Genomic DNA, 26,147 nt, shown 5'->3' on the forward strand with positions numbered 1-26,147 from the left:
GTTCCATTCTTAGATTAAGAAACACAGGTTTTTCCCCAGGATTTTTATAAGTCCTTTGGGATTGCCAGCCACAACTTTATTAGAACATTTTCCTCATATTGGCTATAGTTATCCTTTCTGATATGCTCAGTGTAGTTCTTACATTTATCCTTAACGATTCTTTAAATGCAAGTAGTTGTTAGCCCATATTTCTACCTCTTACTATAGGTCCACAATACCGAAAGTCTCAAAACCAGATGTGTGTTGGAAGTCACTTTTCGTCTTAATTTTTAGAAATTGTGTGAATATGTTCATATTTGTGTCCAAAGTGTTATGTAACTCCTGTTGGGTTTGTGGCAGCACCTGGTTACCAAGCTCATTTCTTGCATGAATCATACACTAAACCAGTGGTTGGCAAACTCATTAGTCAACAGAGCCAAATATCAACAGTACAACAATTAAAATTTCTTTGGAGAGCCAAATTTTTTAAACTTCTTCTAATGCCACTTCTTCAAAATAGACTCGCCCAGGCCGTGGTATTTTGTGGAAGAGCCACACTCAGGGGACCAAAGAGCTGCATGTGGCTCGTGAGCCGCAGTTTGCCGACCACGGCACTAAATGAATAATACACTAAATGGGAAAAGCTATATAAAGCCAACATTAGTCAAGTTCAGCTTTTGCTTCCATGTGAGTTTCTGAAAGTTTGAGGTTCTTCGTACTAGTATCTTTTCATTTTAATGACATATAAATTAGCTATTTTTCAAGTTGATATTGATAAGGACTTTTTGACATAATTATTTAATTCATATAAACATATTAAATTACTTTTGACTTCTCTTTTCTATAATCTACAGAGCTGTGAAGATTTTGCCAGTAACCCTCTGTTAGGGACATTTTTCCTTTAATTCTTAACTGAAGTCTGCTACTGAGTAACATTGGTTTCTATCTCTTCTTCTTTTTTCTTTTTAAATTAAATTATTATCTCTGGGTTTCCATCTCTTTTCTAAAATGGAGTTGTTAATTGCCACATATTCAGAGAGATATCAAAGATAATAAAATACTTGCAAACCTTTAGTAAAGAATACAGCATCTTAAAGTGTCATTCATTCACTAGGGGTCAGAATTGTTAACAGACAATATAATACTATTTTTTCCCTCCAATGCAGGTGTTCTTTATACATTTCCCTACAGGGCTCCTCTGTGGAGAAATCCGAAAAGCATATGTAGAATTTGTCAATGTCAGCAAATGTCCTCTGACTGGATTGAAGGTTGTTTCTAAACGTCCAGAGTTCTTTACCTTTGGCGGTAACACGACTGCTCTGACGCCACTGAGTCCCTCAGCTTCTGAGAACTGCAGTGCTTACAAGACTGTGGTGACGGAGTCTGCCTCTGTGTGTGCAGCGCTCACCTCGGCAGCGTCTGCGGCGGACTTTGGCATCGGCACAGGAAGCCAGCCCGAGGTGATTCCTGTGCCCCTGCCGGACCCTGTTCTTCTGCCTGGAGCTTCAGTGCAGCTGCCGCTGTGGTTACGCGGGCCGGATGAAGAAGGTGTCCATGAGATTAACTTTCTGTTTTACTATGAAAGTGTTAAAAAGCTGCCCAAAATACGGTGAGCATTAGGAAGCTTCTGGTTTAACCTCTTCGTTTAATGTGTACAAATTCAAATAAACGTGTTGGTATTTGCTAACTTCTACAGGATGTTTATATGCAGGCTGTTCCTAATATAGTGAGCTATAAATTCTAAGTGGCCAAAAGTAGAAAAAATTAAGCTACATTAATCTTTTAAAAGAAATATATTTTTATCGATTCAGAGAAGAAGAGCAAGAGAGAAAAAAACATCAATGATGAGAGAGAATCATTGATTAGCTGCCTCCTGCATGCCCCCTATCGAGGAAGAGCCCTCACCCCAGATATGTGACCTGGTTCGTAAGTCAATGCTCAACCTCTGAGCAAACCAGCCAGGCTAGCACAATCTTTTTAGTGGCTTTCTATTTGTAAACTTTATGATTCTTTAATAAAACTAATGTTTTGGCCAGAGTTATCACCTAATAATGAAGTTCACAAGTATCATTTGTATATGAAGACAACATGCCTGCAGTCATTCTGTTTTAAGAAAATTATTTTAACTTTTTTCCCCCCTTGTGCCCTCTCCTGCCCCACAAGAATGTATAAAAAAAAGTCTGTATGTGCTTGACAAGTGATTGGGTGGTGTCTTACTGGAGCTCACTGAAGAAACTAAACCTGTCTCTGACAAGGACTGTGGCCTGTCCTATGACATGGCAGAATATTTTCCTGACTTTTATAAAATTAACTAGGAGTGATTGTGCTACATTTATTTTATTTACTAGAGTATTTAAAATATCCCATAAGACTCTGAGGAGAAATAATACAGTATTTGTAAGCGTAAGAACATTTTAGATCCTCATTCAGTGCTAATTCTCCTCAAGAAGATAGAGGATGCTCTGGCCAGGACAACAGGGAAGGCCTTAGGAATGGAGTAGAGATGAAATGAGCTTCCAAGGAAAGTGAAGACTTCAAAATCTGCTTATCCAGGAGGATAGGCAAGAGCATAGTGGGTCTCCCAGACTGTATGTATGAAGACTTACAGGATTTACAACCTGGAGGAGGCAGTTTGGCCACAGTGTAAAACATCAAGGAGCCCGGAATGGGAAGCCTTATTGTGGAGGCTCTGAGTGACAGGTGAAAGGGTGGCGATGACGTGGTAGGGAGTTTCTTTGGAGCTGCCATCACAGAAGAGGCGTGGTCCGGACACAACTACAGAAGGTGGTTTTCCTAAGTCAGACTAATAGTTCCCTCCAAATGAGAATTGATGGAACTTAAGGCCAACGAGGTAATTTTACTTCATTATATATAGTACGTTTTTTAAATAAGTGATTCTGAAAGTGATGAGGTTTTAAAAGCTTTATTTGGAATTAGAGAATCACACACAGGAAGAGGCTTTTAGATTAAATTTGCAGTTTTTTGTTTCTTCAGTCACAGGATATTAAGACACACAGCAGTTATTTGCACCAGCCGATCTCTGAACGTACGTGCCACTGTCTGCAGGAGTAATTCTCTTGAAGATGAGGAGGGCAGAGGAGGCAATATGCTAGTCTTTGTGGATGTGGAAAATATCAATACTGTAAGTTGGTTTAAAACTAAATTTTGTTTTTAATTCGATTTGAAGTATTTCCTTTGTTTTTAGTAATGGATATTTTTCCGTTCACAAGAGCAGAGTATGAAAACATACTAATTCTCCATTAGCTTTATAATTTTAAGTCTCCAAATAAAAAGATCTGGTGGCATAAATATGGTACATTTGCACATGAAAATGTAGCCTCATATGCTAATAGTTCAACCCAAAAGAGATCTCTCCATTGAGAATCTCTTTTGTAATTAAATTTATAAAGCTGTTAGGATTTCACATTCAGTATTGATGTGATAATCTTTCACATACTTTTCTGACAGTACAATTTCCTTTATGTAAAGCTTTTTAAACATTTTACCATTTCTGTTTATGTACTCAAAATATAAAAATAAATATTCTTAAAAAGAAATGCAATCTCATAATTAAAATAGAATCTGAGCTTTAGAGTGGTTCAAATACTTATTAAAATATTATTAATTCTGTAATGTACTTTGCTTTTAGCTTCATAAGTTTGTAAGGGCACTTCTTTTTATGATATTTAGGGTTAATGCACTAATACTTTGATGACTCCTTCCCCCTAAAAAAAAAATCAATAATTGAAAGAGTAAGAAAATTTTAATTTCTATATTGGCTCTTATTCAGGAGAATAAAAACATATGTGGTTTAAATAACTATTTATATCGGGATTCTGTTTTATAAGTTGTGTTTTTTTCTCTTATCATTTTATTTATTTTTAAAATTCTTTATTGTTGCCGGGACCGGTTTAGCTCAATGGATAGAGCGTCGGCTTGGGGACTGAAGGGACCCGGGTTCGATTCCGGTCAAGGGCATGTACCTTGGTTGCGGGCATATCCCCAGTAGGGGGTGTGCAAGAGGCAACTGATCGATGACTCTCTCTCATCGATGTTTCTAACTCTCTATCTCTCTCCCTTCCTCTCTGTACAAAATCAATAAAATATATTTAAAAAAAAATAAAATAAAATAAAATTCTTTATTGTTGAAAGTTTTACATATGTCTCCTTTTTCCTATTGACCTCTTCCCGTTCGCTCCCGCCCTCTAGCACATACCCCCTATTGTCTGTGTCCATTGGTCATCCTTATTGTTTTGTAGGTTTTTTTTTTTTAATATATTTCATTGATTTTTTACAGAGAGGAAAGGAGAGGGATAGAGAGTTAGAAACATCGATGAGAGAGAATCATCAATCAGCTGCCTCTTGTACACCCCCTACTGGGGATGGGCCCACAACTAAGGTACATGCCCTTGACTGGAATCGAACCCGGGACCTTTCAGTCCACAGGCTGACGCTCTATCCACTGAGCCAAACCAGTTTCGGCTGTTTTGTAGTCTTTTTGTTCCTTTTTTTTTTTTTTGCCTTAATGGGAATGGGTTATATCAGAACGATCAGAAGAAATAAAATAATGATATAGTTTTGATTAAAAATTGAGAACAAATTGTCTATCAAACACCACTAGTAAATCATTATGCATATTTTTAGTGTTTTTAAAATTTGCCACTAGGAATACATTATAAATATTTCTTAGATGCAATATTGGTTTGCCTATTTTAAGAATGTTAAAGGAATTTAAATAACACTTTCTGAAATGTGTATCGTTAATTTATTTTAAAACAAAATTTTAATCTTATGTTAATCTATGTTGACTTTGGTATCAGTGTTTGAATATTGTTTTCATTAGAATACGTTAGTGCTTCTAAATCCTGAATGGTTCTGTCATTTCTTTTTGATAGAGTGAAGCAGGTGTTAAGGAATTCCATATAGTACAAGTATCAAGTAGTAGCAAACACTGGAAGCTACAGAAATCTGTAAATCTCTCCGAAAACAAAGGTTTGTGCCTTTTCCCCTCTTCATAGTAAATTCTGACATATCTTCATTGATTGACTTTTTTCCTGTAGAATAGTACCATAATATGGTACCTTCCTTAAAACTGATTATATTAAGCATTAAATTGTGCCTTCATTAGTTTATGTAACTATAAATCAAATTCCTTTTTTAATTGATTCTTTTCCATCTTCCATCTTTTTCTCTTCAAGATCTATTTGCATTACTTTTTATTCACTTGTATAATTGGTACCTTGATACACGATCACTGTCAAAATTTCAAACAGTTCAGAAACTTATAGACTAGAATATGGAAGTTTTTTTTGCCATCAGAAGTCTGGGTTTTCTTTTTTCTTTTTCTTTTTTTAAAATATATTTTATTGATTTTTTTACAGGGAGGAAGAGAGTTAGAAACATAGATGAGAGAGAATCATCAATCAGCTGCCTCTTGCACACCCCCTACTGGGGATGTGCCCACAACTAAGGTACATGCCCTTGACCGGAATTGAACCTGGGACCTTTCAGTCCGCAGGCCGACGCTCTACCACTGAGCCAAACCGGTTTCGGCTGGGTTTTCTGAATATAACCATGCCTATGAACTCACTGACTTTTCTGTGTATTTCTATACCTATATAACATCGAAAAAAAAAAAAAAAAAAAAAAGAGTATGCATACTTGTGATATATATTGACAAATTGTTTTCCAGAATATTTCTATCAGTTTATCATCCTGCCAGTAACAAGAGAGTATCTAGTAGAGTGGAGTGAAGCTGGAAAAATGATAATTGCTCCTTCTGGAAATGAATTGTATGATACATATCCAAAAAATATAAAAAAATGTTTAAATCCTTAGCCTCAGGGTTATCCTTGTTTTAATTCCTTACATAAAGGAATTAACTTAAAATACGGGAAACCCATATAGGTTTATTGCAAGATTCATGCTCACTAGGGAAAAATTCAGTGTAGCTGTAATATAAATTAAACTGCAACTAAAACTATTGTAATTAAAATATATTAGAATTTAGAGGTGTTTGCACTGGAGAAAAAATTCTAGCAAATTATGTGCATATAAGAATATTGGTATAAATTAGGCATATTCTGAAGAAACTAGAGGGCTGATGCACGAAATTCATGCAAGGGGCTTGGTCCTTGCAGCTGTGGTGGCTGCCTCGACCTTCACAGCCCCAGTTTAGTCCAGAAGATCATTTGGCTGTCTGGTCTAATTAGTATATTATGCTTTTATTATTATAAATACTGAATGGAAATGAAGTAATGGTAGAGTGGTGGGATTTTTGACTTTCTAGCCCAAAAGTTCTAATCTTTCAAACTTTCTATCAATACTGCCATTTATACACTGAGTGGCCAGAGTATTATTATCTCTGAATGCATAATAATCTGGCCACTCAGTGTGTGTGCGTGTATATGTGTATGTGTATGTATGTATGCGGTGCATGAACCGGTGCATGAATTTGGGATCCAGCCAGCTTGGCCAGGGGAAGGGGACATGGGCGGTTGGCTGGCCTGCCTGCTGGTTGAACTCCTTGTCAAGGGGACAGTTTGCATATTAGCCTTTTATTATATAGGATATACACTGAGTGGCCAGATTATGTGTTCAGAGATCATATTATCTGGCTACTCAGTGTATATATAGACAGACAGACATATGAACATGTATTTCAAGAAAATTTAATTTTATCCTTTTAAAGAGCTGAGTGAGATTTAGTTTGAGATGAAAGCAAAGACATTTTTCTTTAAACATCCTATGTAATAAAAGCCTAGTGACCAAAACGGTAGAACGACCAGAGAACCAGAATGACCACAGCCCCTCCCTCCAGCTAGTCCCGTCCCCAGAGAGTGGTTAGGGTGATTAGGCAGGCAGGCAGAGGTGGTCAGGGATGATCATGCAGGAAGGTGAGTGGTTAGAGGCTATCAGGAAGGTAGGCAGAGGTGTTTAGGAGCGACCAGGCAGGCAGACAAGCAGTTAGGAGCCAGTGGTTCCAGATTGCGACTGCTGGCTTAGGCCTACCGGTGGGCCTAAACCAGCAGTCAGACATCCCCCCAAAGGTCCCAGATTGTGAGAGGGTACAGGCTGGACTGAGGGACACCCCCCCCATACACAAATTTTGTGCATTGGGCCTCTCGTCTACATATGTAAAAGCCTAAGCGACTGGTTGCTATGACGCACCTGACCACCAGGGGACAGACACTCAGTGCAGGAGCTTCCCCCGGTGGTCATTGTGCTCCCACAGCCAATTTCCCATGGGTAGCTAACCTCCCGTGGTCCCTCCCCCGCTGCTGTCCCCTCCTCTCCCCCAGCCGCCAACCTCCTGCAGCCCCTCCCCCCAGCTGGCTGGCCCCAATGGCCCCGATGGGAACCTCCCGTGGCTCCTCCTCCGGCCAGCCTTCTGAGGCCCCCACTGGCCCCGATGGCCAGCAGGGCCAAGGGACCTCACCCATGCACGAATTCGTGCACTGGGCCTCTAGTTATTTATAATTAGGAATTATTTTCCAATTTGACTGAGGAAACCTAAATAATGAATTGCTTTTCACATAAACTGAGACCGATCTTTGAAATTTTCTTTTCTTCCTAGATGCCAAACTTGGCAGTAGGGAAAAAGGAAAGTTTTGCTTCAAGGCAATACGATGTAAGGAAGAAGAAGGTAAATTCATTTTTCTTTAACCCTTCTTTGTGGTCATTTTATATTTCATGCCAGTGATATCATTAGGCTTTCTCCCTGTTTTTCAGTTGCCACACAGTCCTCAGAAAAATACACCTTTGCAGATATCATCTTTGGAAATGAACAGGTATGCAATTAAACACAGAGGCATTTGATTTTTTAAAAATAATTTTCTTTTTCATTGTCTAAAGTTTTACATAGTAGCATTTGATTTTGAAAGTCACAGGTCTCAAAAAAATAATAATAAATATAAAAGTCACAGTTTTGGAACATCTGCCTCTTTTGGCAAAACTATTGCTTTAGTAATCCCCACATTCTTTGGTGGTGAACTTGTCAACTTTGTTGGGTTTTACAACCTGACTTCATGCCCCAAAACAGACCAAAAATGCTATAATGGTTATACCATTTTAATCAATTACTTAAAATTAACTTTCTTTTAAGAGTATCATGAAATAAGTATAGTTCTTGGGGGCGGGGGTGGGGGGAAAGAGAAAGAGAGAGAGAGAGAGAGGAGAGAGAAACAGGATTATATGAAGGAACCTGTCTACTAGAGAAAGTGGTCACAGTGGAACATAAAGATGATACTCCTCTGGATTTTGGTTACCATATGGTTCTGAGACCCAAATAATGAACTCTTATGATTTTGCATGTATTATTGTCTAGAGCAGCGATACTCCCAACTTCATTATTTGTAAGAATTCCCTAGAGTAGTAGCTTTCAAACTTTCAAAATGTGCATATGAGTCAGCTGGGGATGTAAAATGCAGATTCTGATGCAGCAGGACTGGAGTGAGCCTGAGAGTCTATATTATTATGCTGGAGGCCTGGTGCATGAAATTCATGCACTCAAGGTGGGAGGGGGGTGAGGGTGGAAGGGTGCCCTCAGCCCAGCCTGCGCCCTCGCAGTCAGGAGCCCTTAGGGGGCGTGGGCCTAAGCTGGCAGTCGGGCATCCTTAGCGCTGCCATGGAGGCGGGAGAGGCTCCCACCACTGCACTTAGCTCACCAGCCGTGAGCCCGGCTTCTAGCTGAGTGGGTCTTCCCTGTGGGAGCACTGACCATCGGGGAAGCTCCTGCGTTGAGTGTCTGCCCCCTGGTGGTCTGTGCATCATAGTGACAGGACATTCCACCATTCAGTCGATTTGCATGTTAGCCTTTTATTATTGGGTCGGCAGCTAAGTAATTGCGGATTTTTTAAAGAAAATCAAAGACAATTTTTTCATGGAACTAAATAACTTTATTCTGTAATGTATTGCCCATTTTGATCAATGACCTTTTGCCATCTTTCAGGCAGCATCATAATCCCACGTTCAAAAAACTTCTGGTTTTTATTAGCAAAAAACTGAATCAGGTACGATTTGACATCATCATCATTATTGAAATTTTTACCATTCAAGGAGTTTTGTAAAGATCGAAATAAAAAGTAATCAGATGGTGCAAGGTCAGGACTATATGGTGGATGTGGCAAAACATCCCAACCAAGCTCCATTAATTTTTGCCGAGTGACCAAAGATGTGTGTGGCCTTGCATTGTCATGATGGAATACAACACCTTTTCGATTTGTCAATTCGGGCCACTTTTCTTCAACTGCATTGTTTAATTTCGTTAGTTGTTCAATGTAGACATCAGAATTGATCGTTCGGTTGGGTGGTAAGAGTTCAAAGTAGACAATTCCTTTGTAATCCCACCAAACTGATAACAAAACCTTCTTTTGATGAATATTAGCTTTTGATGTTGTTTGAGTTGGTTCACCTGGCCTGCTCCACGATCTTTTCCGCTTGATATTGTTGTAAACAACCCATTTTTCATCGCCAGTTATCAGTCGTTTTAAAAATGGATCATTTTCATTACGTTTCTTTAGCAAATCGCAGCTGCTAATGCGTTGCGTTAACTGTGATTCTTTCAGTTCGTGAGGAACCCATGTATCGAGTTTTTGAACATAGCCAAGTTGTTTTAAGTGATTTTCAATGCATGTATGTGATATATGAAGCTTCTCTGCAATCTCACGTGTTGTACTGTGACAGTCCGAATTGATTATTGCTTTGATTAGGGCGTCATCAACTTGAACTGGACGACCAGAGCGTTTTTCATCTTTGAGTGAAAAATCACCAGAACGAAATTTGGCAAACCAATTTTGACACTGCCGTTCTTTTAAGGCTTCGTCACCATAAACAGCACATAACTTTTTATGAGCTTGCGATGCGTTTTCCCTTTGCGGAAATAAAAAAGCAAAATATGACGAAAATGTTCCTTTTGATTTTCCATTTTTCAACGAACGCCAAACAAAAACTACAGAACAGATCAAAAAACTTTTTTTACTGATTAACAGCTGAATAGCCAACTATCAAATACAAAATGTGTTTTACATTTGTACTACGTCTGCAAACCTAAAAATTCAACTGAAGCCATATATGTGTGAAACCCGCAATTACTTAGTTGCCGACCCAATATATAGGAAGCTGCCAGGTGATCTCGAGGTTATAAGTCTGCAGACCCTGTTTTTGACTTAGAGAATTTTGTAAAAATGAGAGCTTTGCTTTTCTGCCTCTAAAGCTCCGTTTCCTTATGTCTCGGGTGGAGATTGGGAATATGCATTTTCAACCAGCCCTGCAGATAACCTGAAGAGGTGATCTGGGGATCTGCTTCTAAAAAGTTCTGGACTAAGGATGTGAAATTTTATGTTGTTGTGTGCTGTTATTGGCATTATTTCTTCCTTGTGTTTTTTTCCTTGATAATTCCAAACATCCTTTTACTTTTTGTTTTGTATTTCTCTTATTTGTCCTCACTGACTTACTCTTTGTGACTGTCTTTTGACATTTTGAGGAAACAGCTATTTAGAAATAGCTCAGAGCACCAAAACCCCAATAATTCTAAAGCAAGTATGACTTTTGGAGCTACTGTGCTTCCCAAATGGTTGAATTTAGCTTTCAGGAATTCAGTTCCTTTGTTTGGTTCATTTTTTAATTTAAAATACCTAGAAACATCACCGCAACTCTTAAATTATATTCAGGTTGAAATTGTTATTTTGTTACTGAATAGTTTTTTATGGTAACATTGAAGACAGAAACAAAGCATTTCCCCTTATGATGAATCTGGTTGAGTAGAACTTACTAAGCATTGCAGATCAATGAGAAAACTATGGGACAGTAGTTTACCAGAAAAGTTCACTTCTAATGGGGACAGACAATGTATATATTTATTTTTATTTTTTATTTTTATTTTTTTAAAATATATTTTATTGATTTTGTACAGAGAGGAAGGGAGAGAGATAGTTAGAAACATTGATGAGAGAGAGTCATCGATCAGCTGCCTCTTGCACACCCCCTACTGGGGATATGCCCGCAACCAAGGTATATGCCCTTGACCGGAATCGAACCCGGGTCCTTTCAGTCCCCAAGCCGACGCTCTATCCATTGAGCCAAACCGGTTTCGGCAATGTATATATTTATTAAATCTAAGGTTGGCATCTATATAATTCAGCTTGTAATGCAGGAAATCTAAGAGATTTTACGAGGAAACACAATATTCCATTAAGGGAAATTTTGTAGTGCTGAGTCCATTTAAAATCCTTTTCTCATATTCTCTCCCTTCAAGTGTAAAAGCCAAATTTATACCAGAATCACTTGCATTCTGGTTGGTGGAATGTGGCCTAGTGTTCTAAGTATTTGAATGAGAAAGATTTTATTTATTTATTTATTTATCTATTTATTTATTAATATATTTTATTGATTTTTTTCACAGAGAGGAAGGGAGAGAGATAGAGAGTTAGAAACATCAATGAGAGAGAGTCATCGATCAGCTGCCTCTTACACACCCCCTACTGGGGATATGCCCACAACCAAGGTACATGCCCTTGACTGGAATCGAACCCGGGACCTTTCAGTCCCCAAGCCGACGCTCTATCCATTGAGCCAAACCGGTTTCGGCGAGAAAGATTTTAATAGTAAAAAAAATTTACTTTCTTTTCAACAACTTATTTTTTAATTATTTTCTTAGGGCTACTCATTCATCATGGATACTTGAAAGATCAAACCTAATGTCACAGCAGGGTAGATTAATTATTTTGAAGTAACATCTTTTAAGACTCCGGGTAATTTGTACCGGATATTTTAGGTGTTTAAGTATTAGTGTGGCCTCTCTATAGTTAACACATTGATATGAACTTATCGAATAGCCTTTTGGGTATGTGCAAGTTATAGAAATATATGTTTGGTAGGTATATTCAATAGAAAACATTGATTAGACAAGTGATATTCTTTTAACAGATAATAAGTTCTGCAAGCCCATGTGCAGATTTCTTTTATCGAAGTTTATCCTCTGAATTAAAAAAAGTCCAGCCGTCAGCACATACGGAAAAGCAGTCAACAGAGGACGCTGTGAGATTAATTCAGAAGTGCAGTGAGGTGGATTTGAATGTTGTCATATTGTGGAAGGTATGTGATGTTACATTATTTCAGCAAGCCTTGCTTATACATATTTGACTCTTCAGCTGAAGAACAAATGTAAACTGCTGTTTGTGTTTTTCCTGCTTCAATATTCCAGTTTCAATATTAAGGTTTTATAACTTTTTTAGTAGTTCCATAATGACTTTTTTTGCCAAAAGGAAGAATTCATTCAAATCAATCACTTTCCTCTGTATTATTGCTATTTCTAAGTGGTGCTGAGAATACTGTTCACATGATGAGCTTCATGGCAGCAGGTGTTAAACTCTTTACTATTTAGTAAACTCTTTCCAAACACTGGAAAGGGGGAAACAGCAGCATGAACCTCTTGGTACTCATCACTCATTTGTTGCTATTCATCTTTGATAGATTCCATTTGCCTCTCTCCTTTGTTTCCTTTTATTTTTACCTTTATTTTTTGCTGTAGCACATTTAAAATTTTATTTTTATTTATTTATTTTGGAGAGAGAAATATCAGTTTGTTGTTTTATTTATTGATGCATTCATTGGTAGATTCTTGTATGTGCTCTGACTGGGGATTGAACCTGCAGCTTTGACATATTGGGATGATGCTCTAACCAGCTGAGCTACCCAGCTGGCCAGGGCCTGTGGCATATATATATATATATATATATATATATATATATATATATATATATTTATAATGACAGAATATTTTATCTGAAAATGCTGCTGCATACACTTGCAGCAGACAGAGAGGAATATAATGAGCCGGGCCTCTGGATTGGTATTCCAGTAGAGAAAAGGAGCCTGTCTCATGACTCTTTTCTGTACCAGCACTTGAGGCGCCCCAGAGCAAATTGGAAAAGATTTCAGATGTGGCTCTGAAATGTCCGAGCCAGCTGTGCTATAGAGGCAGGCAGATTTCAGCAGATACTTCACAGACTCAATGAATAAACAAAAGTAGAAATGCTGACAGCCGTGAGTGTTAGTAATTGATAGGTACCCTGTTTCCCCGAAAATAAGACAGCGGTTTTTTTTTGTTTTGTTTTGTTTTATAAACAAAACCGAGTTTATTTGTCCATTTCTTGCATTTGAAATACTCCTCGGTGACATCCTTGGCCTGAGACTCTCTGCCATAGTCCGTAACCACCACACAACTGCAGCCAACCACTTCTCCGGGCTTTCTCTCTGTGGGTTTCATCGTGGCTGCTGTATTCCCCTCGTTTCTTGTTGTCAAGGTAATTAGGCTGATTTGGTGTTGGGCACAAAGGCCTCTGCCAGCTGGACATATAGAGGCTCCTGAGTTGGAGACAAGCACACAGAATGGGCTGAGCTGGGGCAGTCTGGAGATTCCGCACGCCATGGTGGCTGAGGGCGGTCTTCAGCGCAGAGCAGCATCAGCCCCATGACACCTCCAGCAGCAGTGCCCTCAGCCGTGGAGGGGGGTTAGGGACGGAGCCAAGATTTGAATGACCCAACACCCCCTCAGCCTCGCCCCGCCGCACCAGGGAGAGAGAGTCCCTGAGCTGCTTTCCAGGTTCCTGCTCAGCAGGTGGCATTCTTGTGCTTTGTGTCTCAGGCCTACGTGGTGGAAGACAGTAAGCAGCTTATTTTGGAAGGTCAGCATCATGTTGTTCTTCACACTGTGGGGAAAGAAGCCTATTCGTATCCTCAGAAACAGGTACTCACAGTTCGCTTCCAGGCTTTCCTATAAGCGGGGTCGGGGGAGGGGGGTAAGGTTGTATTTTTGATGAAGTCTGCCTTATGCAAGCATTTATGTTGGGATTTGAGTTGGTGGTTGGTTGAGAAGACTGATTAAAATTAGAAATGAACGTAAATTTCTTATAAAATTCACTAACCCCTTCTAAGAGTATTAAGATGCATTTATGGTTCTTATGGTATACTCTATTGAATCTAGAATTCATATTACATAAAGAGTTGCTTTGCTTGAGAGAACAATGTTTTATTTCCTCACTTGTAACAGGCCCACCCTGTTGTGGAATTCCAGGGGCATCTCTTAAAATGTAGCGGGCGCCCTCTGGAGTGGGGTACAACTGGTAATAGTGTTTAATGTGTTTTCTTATTTCTCCTGAAGTACTGTTTGATCTTACCAAAAAGTTCTCATAGTATTTGTGAACAAAGTTTAAACACATTTAGTCCAGTAATTCAAATAGTTACCTTATATTGTTTTTATAAATAATAGATCTTAATTTTCAAGCTTTACATTAAAAAGGTAAACAGATGCTATACAACGGAATGAAGATATAGCCTTACTACTAAGCACTTTCACCAGATAAGAACCAGGACTTTTGAAATTATTGTTATTATGAATCCTTTTTACATATGAGGGAATTAAGTCTTAACATATTAACTAGCTTATCTAAGATCATAGAGCTAATATGTGAAGTTGCTGGAATTCATGGAGACAGCCAATGATTCTCTCTCCTTGATGTTTTTATCTCTTTATCCCTCTCCCTTCCCTCTCTGAAACCAATAAAAATATGTTAAAAACAACATTTAAGTCCAGCATATAATAAATGGGAAATGAATAAATGATTCCATATTCTGCTTTCTTTATCCTAAATTATATTGCAAATGATTCCAGCTGTTTGTTTAAACAACAGCAGAAATAGTGTCTGCTGTATTTCATTGGTTTTAACTTTGTACTCATTATAATAAGGCAGTGCTTTCATTGTCATGTATTTTTTCAGGAGGCACCAGAAATGGAACCATTAAAATTTTTCAGGCCAGAAAACACGGCGGTTTCTTCGAGACCATCTGCAGAGCAACTTTCCAGCCTCATTAAAACCAGTCTTCACTACCCGGAGTCACTTAGCCACCCATTTCATCAAAAAAGGTTTGAGGGTTTGTTTTTTGTTAACATTTTTATACAGCACATGCACACTTGTTTAATTTGACAATGGCATTAACCCAAATGCTGAAGGAGAAATTTAGAATACTAGTTAATCTTTAAGTATTGGTGTTAGTAATTTACCCTTGACTACAGTTCTCTGTGTTGCTTCTATGGTTAAAGACGGATAGTGCCTCAGCCATCTCAGTTGCCAAAAGTTTCCTTTTATTTATTTATTTTTAAAAATATATTTTATTGATTTTTTTACAGAGAGGGATAGTTAGAAACATCAATGAGAGAGAATCATCGATCAGCTGCCTCCTGCACACCCCCAACCGGGGATGTGCCCGCAACCAAGGTATGTGCCCTTGACCGGAATCGAACCCGGGACCCTTCAGTCTGCAGGCCGACGATCTATCCACTGAGCCAAACCGGTTTCCACAAAAGTTTCCTTTTAATGAGCAGGTTTATCATTAAGTCAGAAACAAGGAAAAAATACTATATCATTTTGTATTTGTTTTGGAGACAGAAATTAAACCCAAAGCATGAATGCAATATAGACACATCAAAACAGTTCAAATTTCAACTGTATTAATGACTTAAGATTTACCAAGTGGTAAACTTCCAGAGGAAATGAAGGGGGAGGAAGTGCAGGTTCCTAGATGTGTGGGTGAAGAATTGGCAGGAATGAATGGAGAGGAATAGGAAGCCAGGGATGGGCTGGGCTGTCGAGCCAGGAGCCTCGTCCCCAATGAAAGAGCACTGGGTAACGTGCCAAGGGCGCACTGCTCCTAGAGGGGGGGTGGAGGGAGAGATCAGGCTTGGTGTTGGCATTTCCATGATTTATGTTTTCTCCATTGGTCTTTTGTGGCTGAGATCGTTTACTTTTGTTTTCATATTGGGAAATAACCACCTAGAAATATTTTAGTGTTTTTTGTTTTTGTTTTTTAAGATTAACTATAATACATTGAAATAAAAAGTGGTTTTGTGGATGTGTATATTCTGATATTCAGCCATGGTATTATTATGTTTTACTTTATATACACAATTTGTCTTAAGTGGTTTTGGGTCTCAGTTTTTTTCCTTCTTGAATCTAGTTGTTTTTAAGGAGCTGCTTCTCTGTAAGGTATTCCTAAGTGTTATTTACTCAGAAGTCTGTTTTTAAAAACACACAGCTAATCATTGTGTTTATTTTTCTTCCATAGCCTTTGTTTAGTACCAGTCACCCTTTTACTTTCCAATTGTTCCAAGGCTGATGTCGATGTCATAGTGGATCTTCGGCATAAAGCAACAAGGTAAAGGTTTTTGTAGTTTAAGGTTGGTTTGAGAGCAATTTAATATTTTGAAATTCTGCAAATAGTTACTAACATGGGTAAAGTTCACTCAGGCATGTCCTGCTTTCTTCTGTGTGGGGTTGCAGAAGTATTACAAAGCGTTACGGAGGACTTTCTTAGCATAGGAGAGGGACAAAGTGGGAAGCACCCCCCAAGCAGAGCATTAATTTCACCAGAGCTAAAAGTTTTATAGAAGCTTGTTGGTGAGAAGGAACTCTAAAATTGAAAACCAGCAAGATTATGATAAAAAGTGTGTGTTTTTTAAAGTTTTGTTTTCCTGATTATAAATAATACTTTAAAAAAATGCTGGTTCATACTTCTGCATCTGATATCCCAACAGCTGGTGCTTTTTGGAATTCAGAAATTTGTGGATTGTTAGAAAATGTGAAACATACTCTCATTATTGTTGATTAATATCCCAGGAACGGAAGCAGCTCTCTGAAATTAAACACATTCTGTGTATGATTATTTGTATTGTAACTAAGGAACTAATGACTTATCGGTAGATACATTCTTACATACACATGGGTTTTCATGTATGGCTAGCCAGGTGGTGGTTAAAAGCTCGGGTTTGAAAATTGGTTCCATCATTTGCTAGCTGCTATTTTGAGTGTTTTCTAAATAGTTGGCTTCATAAATTATTTCTAGAAATAAAATTGCTAGATAGAAGGGCTGTGTTAATTGGGACTTTGGGGATAAATTTATAAAGAAAAAACCCTTCAATGTATCCTCTCCCTTTTTCCTTAGTCCAGAATCATTGGAAATCCATGGGTCGTTTACGTGGCTTGGACAGACTCAGTATAAACTGCGGCTTAAAGGCGAGGAGATGCACAGCTTGCAGCTGAAAGCATGCTTTGTCCACACGGGTGTCTATAATCTTGGAACTCCGAGGGTGTTTGCCAAGTTATCGGACCAAGTTACAGTGTTTGAAACAAGTCAGCAGAACTCCATGCCTGCCCTGATCATCATTAATAATGTGTGACAGCTTGTAAAGTTGTACTGAAATCCACAAGAATCAGTTTATTTTACTGACTGACTTTTACAGCAGTATTTGAAATACCCAACTTGCTCTCGAGGTTGGTGTCGGATCACTGCAAAATACTTGTCAATTTGCTGATGATGTAAAGCACGTTGGACTGAGAAACTGATATTCTTCTTTTGTATTTCTTTAAACCTGGTAATAATTTACATGCTCATATTGCAGAATTTCAACATATCCATGCACCTTATTAAGCACCATCTTAAAAACCAGTGTCTAAGTCTGCTGTTACAACTTCCTGATGGTATGCGAAATTAGACGATTTTGAGGAAGAAAAGGCCTCGTTGGCAATACTCCTTTAAGCCTTCAGTCAAATTCCAGCTTTACTGTGAAGTTCAATAGAGTCTGAAATACAAACTTTCCTGTCCTGCTTCACACGGTTCTCTAAAATCAGTTCTGAACTTTGGTTAAATGTCACCAGTACCTGGTGGTTCCCTATGGCTCATACATAACTTTGTAAAAAAAATTTTTTCTGATGCTTTGAATATAGTTTTGAAAGGAGTTTGAGCTTTTTTTCCTCATTCATCTCAGCATAGTGTGCACTATTTCACAATATGAGATTTTTGTCCTTTAAATTATCATATTCTTTATTATGTAACTTTAACATTTGAGTTGATCTGTTTAAAATATAAATCTCAGTTAATAAAAATAAGCTTTTCAAAAATGTATTATATTTATAACAAATGTACTGTAAATAGAATAAAGACACACTATTCACTGTATACATTTATTAGATGGTCTTTTTTTTCCTATTCTGAGGACCTAATATATTCTTTATTTAAAATGAATGTGAACTGTATTACGATGGCAGGTACCAGACCAGTTTCCTGAGAGAGCATGTTCTCCTCTTTGGTTCCAAAGTGAAGCACTGTCTGTTCCTGCAGTCCTTGCGACCTTGTTACACGTGGGCACGTGAGTCTTGTCGGCCAGTGTTGTGTCCGATGCCCAGTCACAAATGAGTAATCCTCTCTGTCCGGGAGAAAGGAAGGCCCATGCTTATGAGCCTGTTGGAATGACCACCTTGAAGACCGGTGCTGGCTATGGCCGGCGAGGCCATTTAGCCTTCCTGCTGACGCCAAGTAAAACTCTGAACAAAGTAGAGGAAACCATCTTAACCAAAACAAAGAGTGACCAATATGCCAGTTATTAGAGGACCAAACCCAGAAGGAAGTCCAGAGAGAGGAGACCGCCATTGGGACCGCTTTCCTTGAGTGACCGTGTAGAAAGCAACAGCTGAGAGGCAGAGCGTTGCATTGGACATACGGGAAGAAGTACAGGTCAGGAGAAATCAAACGGAAGCAAGGCGAGGAAAAGGGTGGGAAATGGGTGAAAAAAATGAGTTCAGTGAGAGATCCTACCTGCTTATTTGGAGTCCCAGAAAGGAGAGAGGATAGGGCAAAAGCAGTGTTTGAAGAGATTCTTTGAGAATTTCCCAAGATGCACATCAGGTTAGAGATTCAAGTAGTTCAGTAAGTTCCAAACAGTACGAATAAAAGACCTGTGTATCCAGATGCATCGTGGTGACACGGTGGAAATGAAAGGAGGAAGCAGTCTTAAATACAGACAAAGCTTACTTGAATGGTAGTAATTCAACAAATACCCGACTCTCACCAAAAGGAACGGAAGCCAGAGATAGCAGGGTGTCCTCAGAGGATTGAAGCCAGCTGCTAGTCCAGAATTCTCTACTCAGCAAGAATTCCTTTCAGAATGGAAGTGAAACTAAGATACGTTCAGACAGACAAACCCAGGGAGTTGACTTCCAAGTGGCCGCAGGACAGTGGTGTCTGTTCAAATCAAAATGTTCCATGCATTCTCCAAATAAGCGCCAATCAGCTGGAAGAGCAGGTGAAGCCACACCTACTCGCACTCTCAGCATAACTAGACAGATTGTTGCTAGCCTGACACCTGTCCGGGAAGTTTGGTACTGATTCCCACCTGGCTATCGGCCTCTCCCGAGAGCTTTGTGGTGAGTGGAGGAGGGGAAGACTGATCGGGAAAGATAAGAGAACTGGGTAGAAAATAAGAGAACAGAGGACTGCAGGGCGAGTTGAAGTCACTACACACAGAAGCTGACACTGGGAAAGTCTGAGGAGAGAGCTGGTGAAGCAGAGCTCTGGTGATAGGCAGGCGTTTGAGTCTCTGTAGCGGCAGGAGGAGGAACCATCACATAGCTAAGGACACGCCTCCCGACAGAGAGGACCTCCTCAGTCAGCTACTTGGACTATGGAGTATGTTGAGGCTTGTGCAGCCCAAATAACGTTCAATCTCAACTGGAATTCTCCCATTCAACTTTCGCACCCGTAGGCCCCATTTCCAGAAGACTCCGTGCAGTGGCGCATGCATGGAGGTACCTAACAGCACACCCAGCCTGTCTTCCAAAGGCCAGGCTTGCCAGCAGCTGGTGGAAGCAGTGCCTCCGGGGAGGAGAGGAGGCTGGTGGGGCTGCGGGAGTCGGGCAGGGTCTGACAGGAAGTGGTAGGAAGCTGGAGAGAGATGTGGCCCATTTCATCCTTTTCCTCAGGTCACACCTGCTCAGGAGGGCTCCGCCGCAGGACACTGGGTGCCGTGTCCGCCCGCCGCCCAGCCCCGTCGGTTTGGCTGCTTTGGCACCGAGTGGCATTGTCTTTGTATCTGGGAGCCTGGGCAAGAGACAAGGAGGGGAAACGAGTGACCAGCGCAGGGCGAGGGGATGCCCCGTTCCTCCCGAAGGCGGGTTTCGTTCAGTAGGTGCACCGCCCAATAATGTGGATTTCATAATCAAAGAAAATGCGATCATTTCAAGAGAAAAGTGCTCTGTTCAAAGCAATGTCCATCACTAGCTACCCATTCCCCCCATCTTTCAGGTAGTTTGTGGATACTGTCCCAATAGAATTTTTCTTGTTTTGAAGTAAACCATTCAGAGACCCGATTTTTCACTTCTTCTTCGTACGTTTCGAAGTGCTGCTCAGAACGTGCGTGTGCTATCGACCAGAGCAAGTGGTCATTGAAGGAGCAAGGTCTGTGAATACGTCGGGTGGGTTAATACTTCCCAGGCAAGATCTTTTAAGGTGTCTTTAACTGGTTTTGAAGTGTGTGATGGTGTGTTAACACGAAGCAAAATTACTTTGCCGCCGAGACCGGTTTGGCTCAGTGGATAGAGTGTCAGCCTGCGGACTGAAAGGTCCTGGGTTCGATTCCAGTCAAGGGCATGTGCCTTGGTTATGGGCACATCCCCAGTAGGGGGTGTGCAGGAGGCAGCTGGTCGATGATTCTCTCTCATCGACGTTTCTAACTATCACTCTCTCTTCCTCTCTGTAAAAAATCAATTTAAAAAATAATTTAAAAATATATATATATAAAATTACTTTGCCATGTCTACTAGCACATTCTGGTCATTTCACGATCAAGGCAAAATTACTTTTTTTTGGTTCAAATGGATTATTTGTTGTTGGTAGCAATCAGTATTAACCGTTACACCTGGTTTTAGAAGCTCATAATACACCACACCTTCCTGATCCCACCAAACGGAATGCTTTGTTTTCTTTATGAAGCGATTTGGCCTTGCAGTCGATGTTGGTGGTTGACCTGGATCAACCCATGATTTTGTGCGTTTGGGATTCTCAAAATAAATCCACTTTTCATTACCAGTCACAATTCAATGCAAAAAAGACTTTCGTGCAGTTGAAGCAACATTTTGCTGATGACTTTGGTTTTCCATTTCTATTCAGTTGGTGTGGCACCCATTTTCCCTCCTTTAAAATCTTTCCCATTGCTTGTAAACGATCGGGAATTATTTGTTGAGTAACATTGAATCTTTCTGCAAGTTGTTTTTGAGTTTGACACGCAACTTCATCCAATAATGCTTGCAGTTGTTGGTCTTCAGACTTTTTCGGTTGACCTGGATGTTCTTTGTCTTTCACATCGAAACCATCACTTTTAAAGCGTTTAAAGCAGTGTTCACAGTGTCTTGAGATGAAGCGTGTTCACCATATGCTTCCCGAAATATTCAGCAGCACTTTTCTTCACAATAAAATAATAAATTAAAACTTCTTGCAAATGCTTTTTTTCTTTTGGCACGAAATTTGACATTTTTAAGCATAAATATATCTATGGTGTTAACACCTTCAGCAAATTTGACATGAAGTTTTGAAGCTTTCTGTCAATACAACAAAACAGTATACATATCAAATCGCATATATATCAACATATGGGTAACTCCATCTATTGAAAAAAAAATCCGCATTAGCAGTGTTTTTCAACCTTTTTTGGGCAAAGGCACACTTGTTTCATGAAAAAAATCACGAGGCACACCACCATTAGAAAATGTTAAAAAATTTAACTCTGTGCCTATATTGACTATATATAAAGTAATTCTCTTGAATAGGAATCAAATAAACACAAAGAAAGTTTTATAATTACTTTATTATGAAATATTAAGTAAACAAAATAGTGAAAAATTATAAAATTCTTGTCTTGTCTGCACCTACGGCACACCAGGCAACATCTCGCGGCACACTAGTGTGCCGCGGAACAGCGGTTGAAAAACGCTGACCTATAGTAAAACCTAACAAGTGATTTCTGAAACCACTTATGTCCACTAGAGGGCACCTGGAATACAATATTGCATCAATGCTATCTTTACAATTTGCCTTTAAAATTTTGAAATTAGCATTTTATTACGAGATAGTATTTGGTGGAGTTGGAGTTTGCATTACACACTTTTTTTGTGGCTACAGAGAATTAGAACTAGGCAAGTTATATGATAATAATTTACCCGCCTAAGATACCCAAGATAAGGACCCAGGAAATACTTCTTCATTAAAACAGTTGCTGACATTTCAGTATTTATCTCATCCATCCAGAAAATCAAGACGGATGGCTTTTCTTGAAATTTTTATATTTTAAGACAAATTTTCATTGTTCACAGTGTCACTTAATTTGTCACAAAGCAGTCTAAAATGGAGGCTCAAATAGAAAATTGTTAAATCATTTAAACCTTTGATCAAATGTGGGTTAGAGTTCCTCTGTCCGGCTTGTCAGCTGTGGCCAAATCTCTTTGCTTCCTTATAATACAGATTTTTAATGGTATGTAAGTGAGGTTGTGGGTTTTAAAGTGCTTGGAACATGGGGTTGAATGCACAGTAAATCACGGCTACCTGGCTAAATGCTGTGTTGGTGAGCCACGCGTCTCAATGCACCTGGAGGACTCCTGCCTGCGGGAGATGGTGATACTGAGTGAGAGGATGCAACGGGAGGCCCCGACTGGGAGGACAGAATTGACCAGTTTGAGTCCGTCACTGGGCAGCTCTCTGAAGTGTCTCCCAGTTACCCAAAAGTCAAAGTCGGGCGCTGGTTAGAAGTTGGCATACATAATCTTCCAAATTTTAACACAGAAGTCAGTTATAAACTAAAACATTGGTTTCAAAGTCAGCACCAGGATTGAGGATCACACCCTTAACTCCCTGGGTGTTTACAGGTGGGCGGTGATAGTTTCTAAGCAGTAAATGAGGGAGTGTGATTGGAGTGGGTGAGTTTACTGCGGACAACAGGCCATCATCTCTGCAAACAAGGCTGCGTGGGGAGCTCTGGCGGGAGCAGCTCCCGCCGGCTCTCCTCTTGACCTTGGGAAAGTTGGAGCCCACCGCCTGCGCTCCCCCCTCGGTGTGCCTGCAGGGGCTCCCCTCCCGTGGGACGTGGTGGGGAGAGCTGGCTTCATTCCATTCATGTCTTAGCTCAGTGACTGAGAGGCGCTAAGTATGCAATCTGTGATTATTTTTAGACATGCTTTACGTAAATCCCATTTAAGAATGTTCTTCGTGAGCCCTCTATTAGATGCATTTCAAGTGCTCTCTGAGCCATAAACCCATAATCAATTCTGTGGGTAGCAACCACTGTGCTATTTTAAGTTCCCAATTTTGTTCAAGATTATCGGCTTTATTCTGATTGCAGGCTTGGGCCGCATGTACGTCAACCATGAGATTTGCTTCCTTCAGATCATCTCTTAATATGTAGGATACACACTGGAAATTCTTGCTGAGTTGAAGCATTGAATTGATTAAATTACCCGTGTCCACGAAAAGCTGAATGGATTTTGTGATTAACACTCTGGCTCTTGGATGGCTCCAATAGAACATATGGGATGCTTCGTAAATGACAAATACCCCCAATCCTGGCATTTAGTTTAATAGAAAACACGAGCTTTTAAAACTGAACTCACTCACTTGCATGCCTAGAAATTCATTTGTAACAGGTGTCACCTTGCAAACTTTTTCTTGATGTGACAGGTGCCGCTGTCACGCTGTGCTTGTGCTGTATACCCACCCCTCTCTTGGTATCTGAAGGCACTCCTCATACGTTTTCCTTAAGAGGGAAACCACTCTGATTTCATTAGAGCAGCGTTTTTCAACCGCTGTTCCGAGATGTTGCCTGGTGTGCCGTAGGTGCAGACAAGAATTTTATAATTTTTCACTATTTTGTTTACTTAATATTTCATAATAAAGTAATTATAAAATACTTTCTTTGTGTTTATTTGATTCCTATTCAAAAGAATTACTTTATATATAGTCAATATAGGCACAGAGTTAAATTTTTTAACATTTTCTAATGGTGGTGTGCCTCGTGATTTTTTTCATGAAACAAGTGTGCCTTTGCCCAAAAAAGGTTGAAAAACACTGCATTAGAGGTTGGAGGCCTTGTTATAAACGAAGGAGTGTGTGAGGGCACTTTTTTCTTCTTGCCTTCACTAATAGACTTGGTTTGATGCTGCTTTCTTATTTCTTAGTTTCTGGCATTGAAAAATACAGTATTTTACCATAAAACAATCCAAAAACCTTACTCTGTCCAAGAAAATGGTTCCCCGAAGCATCGCAAATGCCATGAGCCATAAAAAATCAGGTGAGCCCTGGCTGGTATGGCTCAGTTGGTTGGGCATCGTCCCATGCCCCAGAGGTTTGACAGTTCGATTCCTGGTCAGGGCACATGCCTGGGTTGTGGGCTCAATTCCCAGCGTGGATATTAGTGTACATTGGCCTTTTCCAACGGGTAGTGCACGGTGGTTGTTCTCTGCATGAGGAATTTTACTCTCTTCTACCGTTAGCTCCAGTCTATATAATTTCACTCTGTCCCCATTCCCATGCCCCCACTGTCTCCAAACAGCTGTCTGTCCTCACTGCCAGGAAGCAGAGGGAGAGGCCTGAAGTGTTCATTAGTGCTTTTCCTTCTCTTCGGGGAAATGAGAGCAGCGTGAATGTGAGCATTTCCCAGATGAACACAGACAGACACAGAGCACACTCATGGGTGCCAGAGGGGCGAGGGTTGGGGAACTGATTGAAAAAAGTGAAGGCATTGAGAAGTACTGATTGGTAGTTACAAAATAGTCCTGGGGGTGTAAAGTATAGCAAATCTATAATAATAAAAGCTCAATATGCTAATTAGACCGGACAGCCAAACCACCTTCTGGACTTCATTCTGGATGAAGCTGTGGTGGTGGGGGCCAAGGCAGAGGCGGTTAGGGGCTACCAGGCAGGCAGGCAAGTGAGCGGTTAGGAGCCAGTAGTCCCGAATTTGGAGAGGGATGTCTGACTGCCAACTTAGGCCCAATCCCACATGGGATCCGGCAGTCGGACGTCTGCTGAGGGGTCCCAGGTTTTGAGAGGGTGCAGACCTGGCTGAGGTCCCTCCCCCCTTGTGCATGAATTTCATGCACCGGGCCTCTAGGATAGTCAATAGGACTGTAATAACTAGGTATGGTGCCAGGTGGGTACTGGAAATATCGGGGGAACAACTTGTGAAGTATGTGATTGTCTAGCCACTGTGCTGCACACCTGAAACATACAAAATCATACTGAATGTACGCTGTAACTGAAACATAAAATAAAATAAAAATAAGCGTTCCCACTGCCCCAACTGCACACAGATATTCTTCTGAGCAAAGGGCGCCATTTTTGCAAATTGATCTCCTTTGAATGTAAAGATAAGAAGCTAACGCCCCTAAACTCTCTTTAGTGTGTTCCCGGACTCTTGCAAAGCTGTGGCACAGTGAAATGCCCGCTGCTGGAGGTCTTGGTGAGCCTCACCCTGTGAAACACCGGCTCAGGGGGGCGGAAGCAGTGTGAGGAGGCAGGCCTGGGCGGTCAGCGCAGCTCGGGAGCGGGTGGGCTCGGTGTTGGAGACAGGGCCTGGTGCAGGCTGCAGCTGCCGTGAGAGGTTCTGTTCCCGTGGCCTTCGTCCTTACCCAGAACTGGGTTTCGTGGGTGATTCAGAGACTTTCCGTTTCACTGAACTCGTGACAGAGAGAAGCCGTAATGACACAATTAGGATCTTAATTTTTCATGCTGAGGAACAGGCCGTCTTGCTGATTCTATAATCACAGCAACAAGCAAACAAACGCGTGTTTATTCAATTTGTTAGAAAATCGGGGACCTCACTGGACCAGCTGGCTGTCTTCGCCACCAGATTAATCATGATGAACGATCTAACGTCTCCAGTGAGTTTGAAAAAACCCTGGATGAGACGGGTCTGTGACGAAGAGGCAGGATTGCTAGGTTGTCCTGGGTGCCTCAGAGCCCTCCCTCGGGGGCCCCGAGCTCTATTAATAAATTCCACTGGCTGGTGAGGTGTTCCTCGGTCAGCAGTCGGCTCTCAGAATCAGCCGAGGGAGCAGCGGCGTGACTGACGGCCCCCGCCGCAATGGTGAGTGAGCCTGGGGCTGCATGTGCAGCTCCTATTTTTTATTCGTTTATTTTTTAAAAAAATATGGCTTTGTTGATTTCAGAGAGAGAGGGAGGAGAGAGAGAGAGAGCATCCATGATGAGAATCATTGATTGGCTGCTTCCTGTGGACCCCCTCCTGGGGACTGAGCCACAACCCCGGCATGTATCCTGACCAGGATTCCAGCTGC

General features: G+C 40.4%; 1 protein-coding gene across 1 annotated transcript in view; it reads left to right on the plus strand.

The window, feature by feature from the left end:
- TRAPPC8 (trafficking protein particle complex subunit 8) overlaps positions 1–17,991 on the plus strand; it is a 71,350-nt gene extending 53,359 nt beyond the window's left edge. Inside the window, exons 20-29 of the mRNA XM_084887533.1 lie at positions 1,146–1,588; positions 2,974–3,121; positions 4,875–4,971; positions 7,556–7,624; positions 7,711–7,769; positions 11,905–12,072; positions 13,625–13,726; positions 14,757–14,902; positions 16,102–16,191; positions 16,978–17,991. Of these exons, the coding sequence (XP_084743659.1) occupies positions 1,146–1,588; positions 2,974–3,121; positions 4,875–4,971; positions 7,556–7,624; positions 7,711–7,769; positions 11,905–12,072; positions 13,625–13,726; positions 14,757–14,902; positions 16,102–16,191; positions 16,978–17,212 (1,557 nt within the window). The 3' untranslated portion in view covers positions 17,213–17,991. The remainder of the gene's footprint in view (positions 1–1,145; positions 1,589–2,973; positions 3,122–4,874; positions 4,972–7,555; positions 7,625–7,710; positions 7,770–11,904; positions 12,073–13,624; positions 13,727–14,756; positions 14,903–16,101; positions 16,192–16,977) is intronic.
- Positions 17,992–26,147: the final 8,156 nt, after the last annotated feature.

The sequence above is a fragment of the Pipistrellus hanaki genome (genome assembly GCF_964339955.1).
Source record: "Pipistrellus hanaki genome assembly, chromosome: 6".
Taxonomy (NCBI): Eukaryota; Metazoa; Chordata; class Mammalia; order Chiroptera; family Vespertilionidae; genus Pipistrellus; species Pipistrellus hanaki.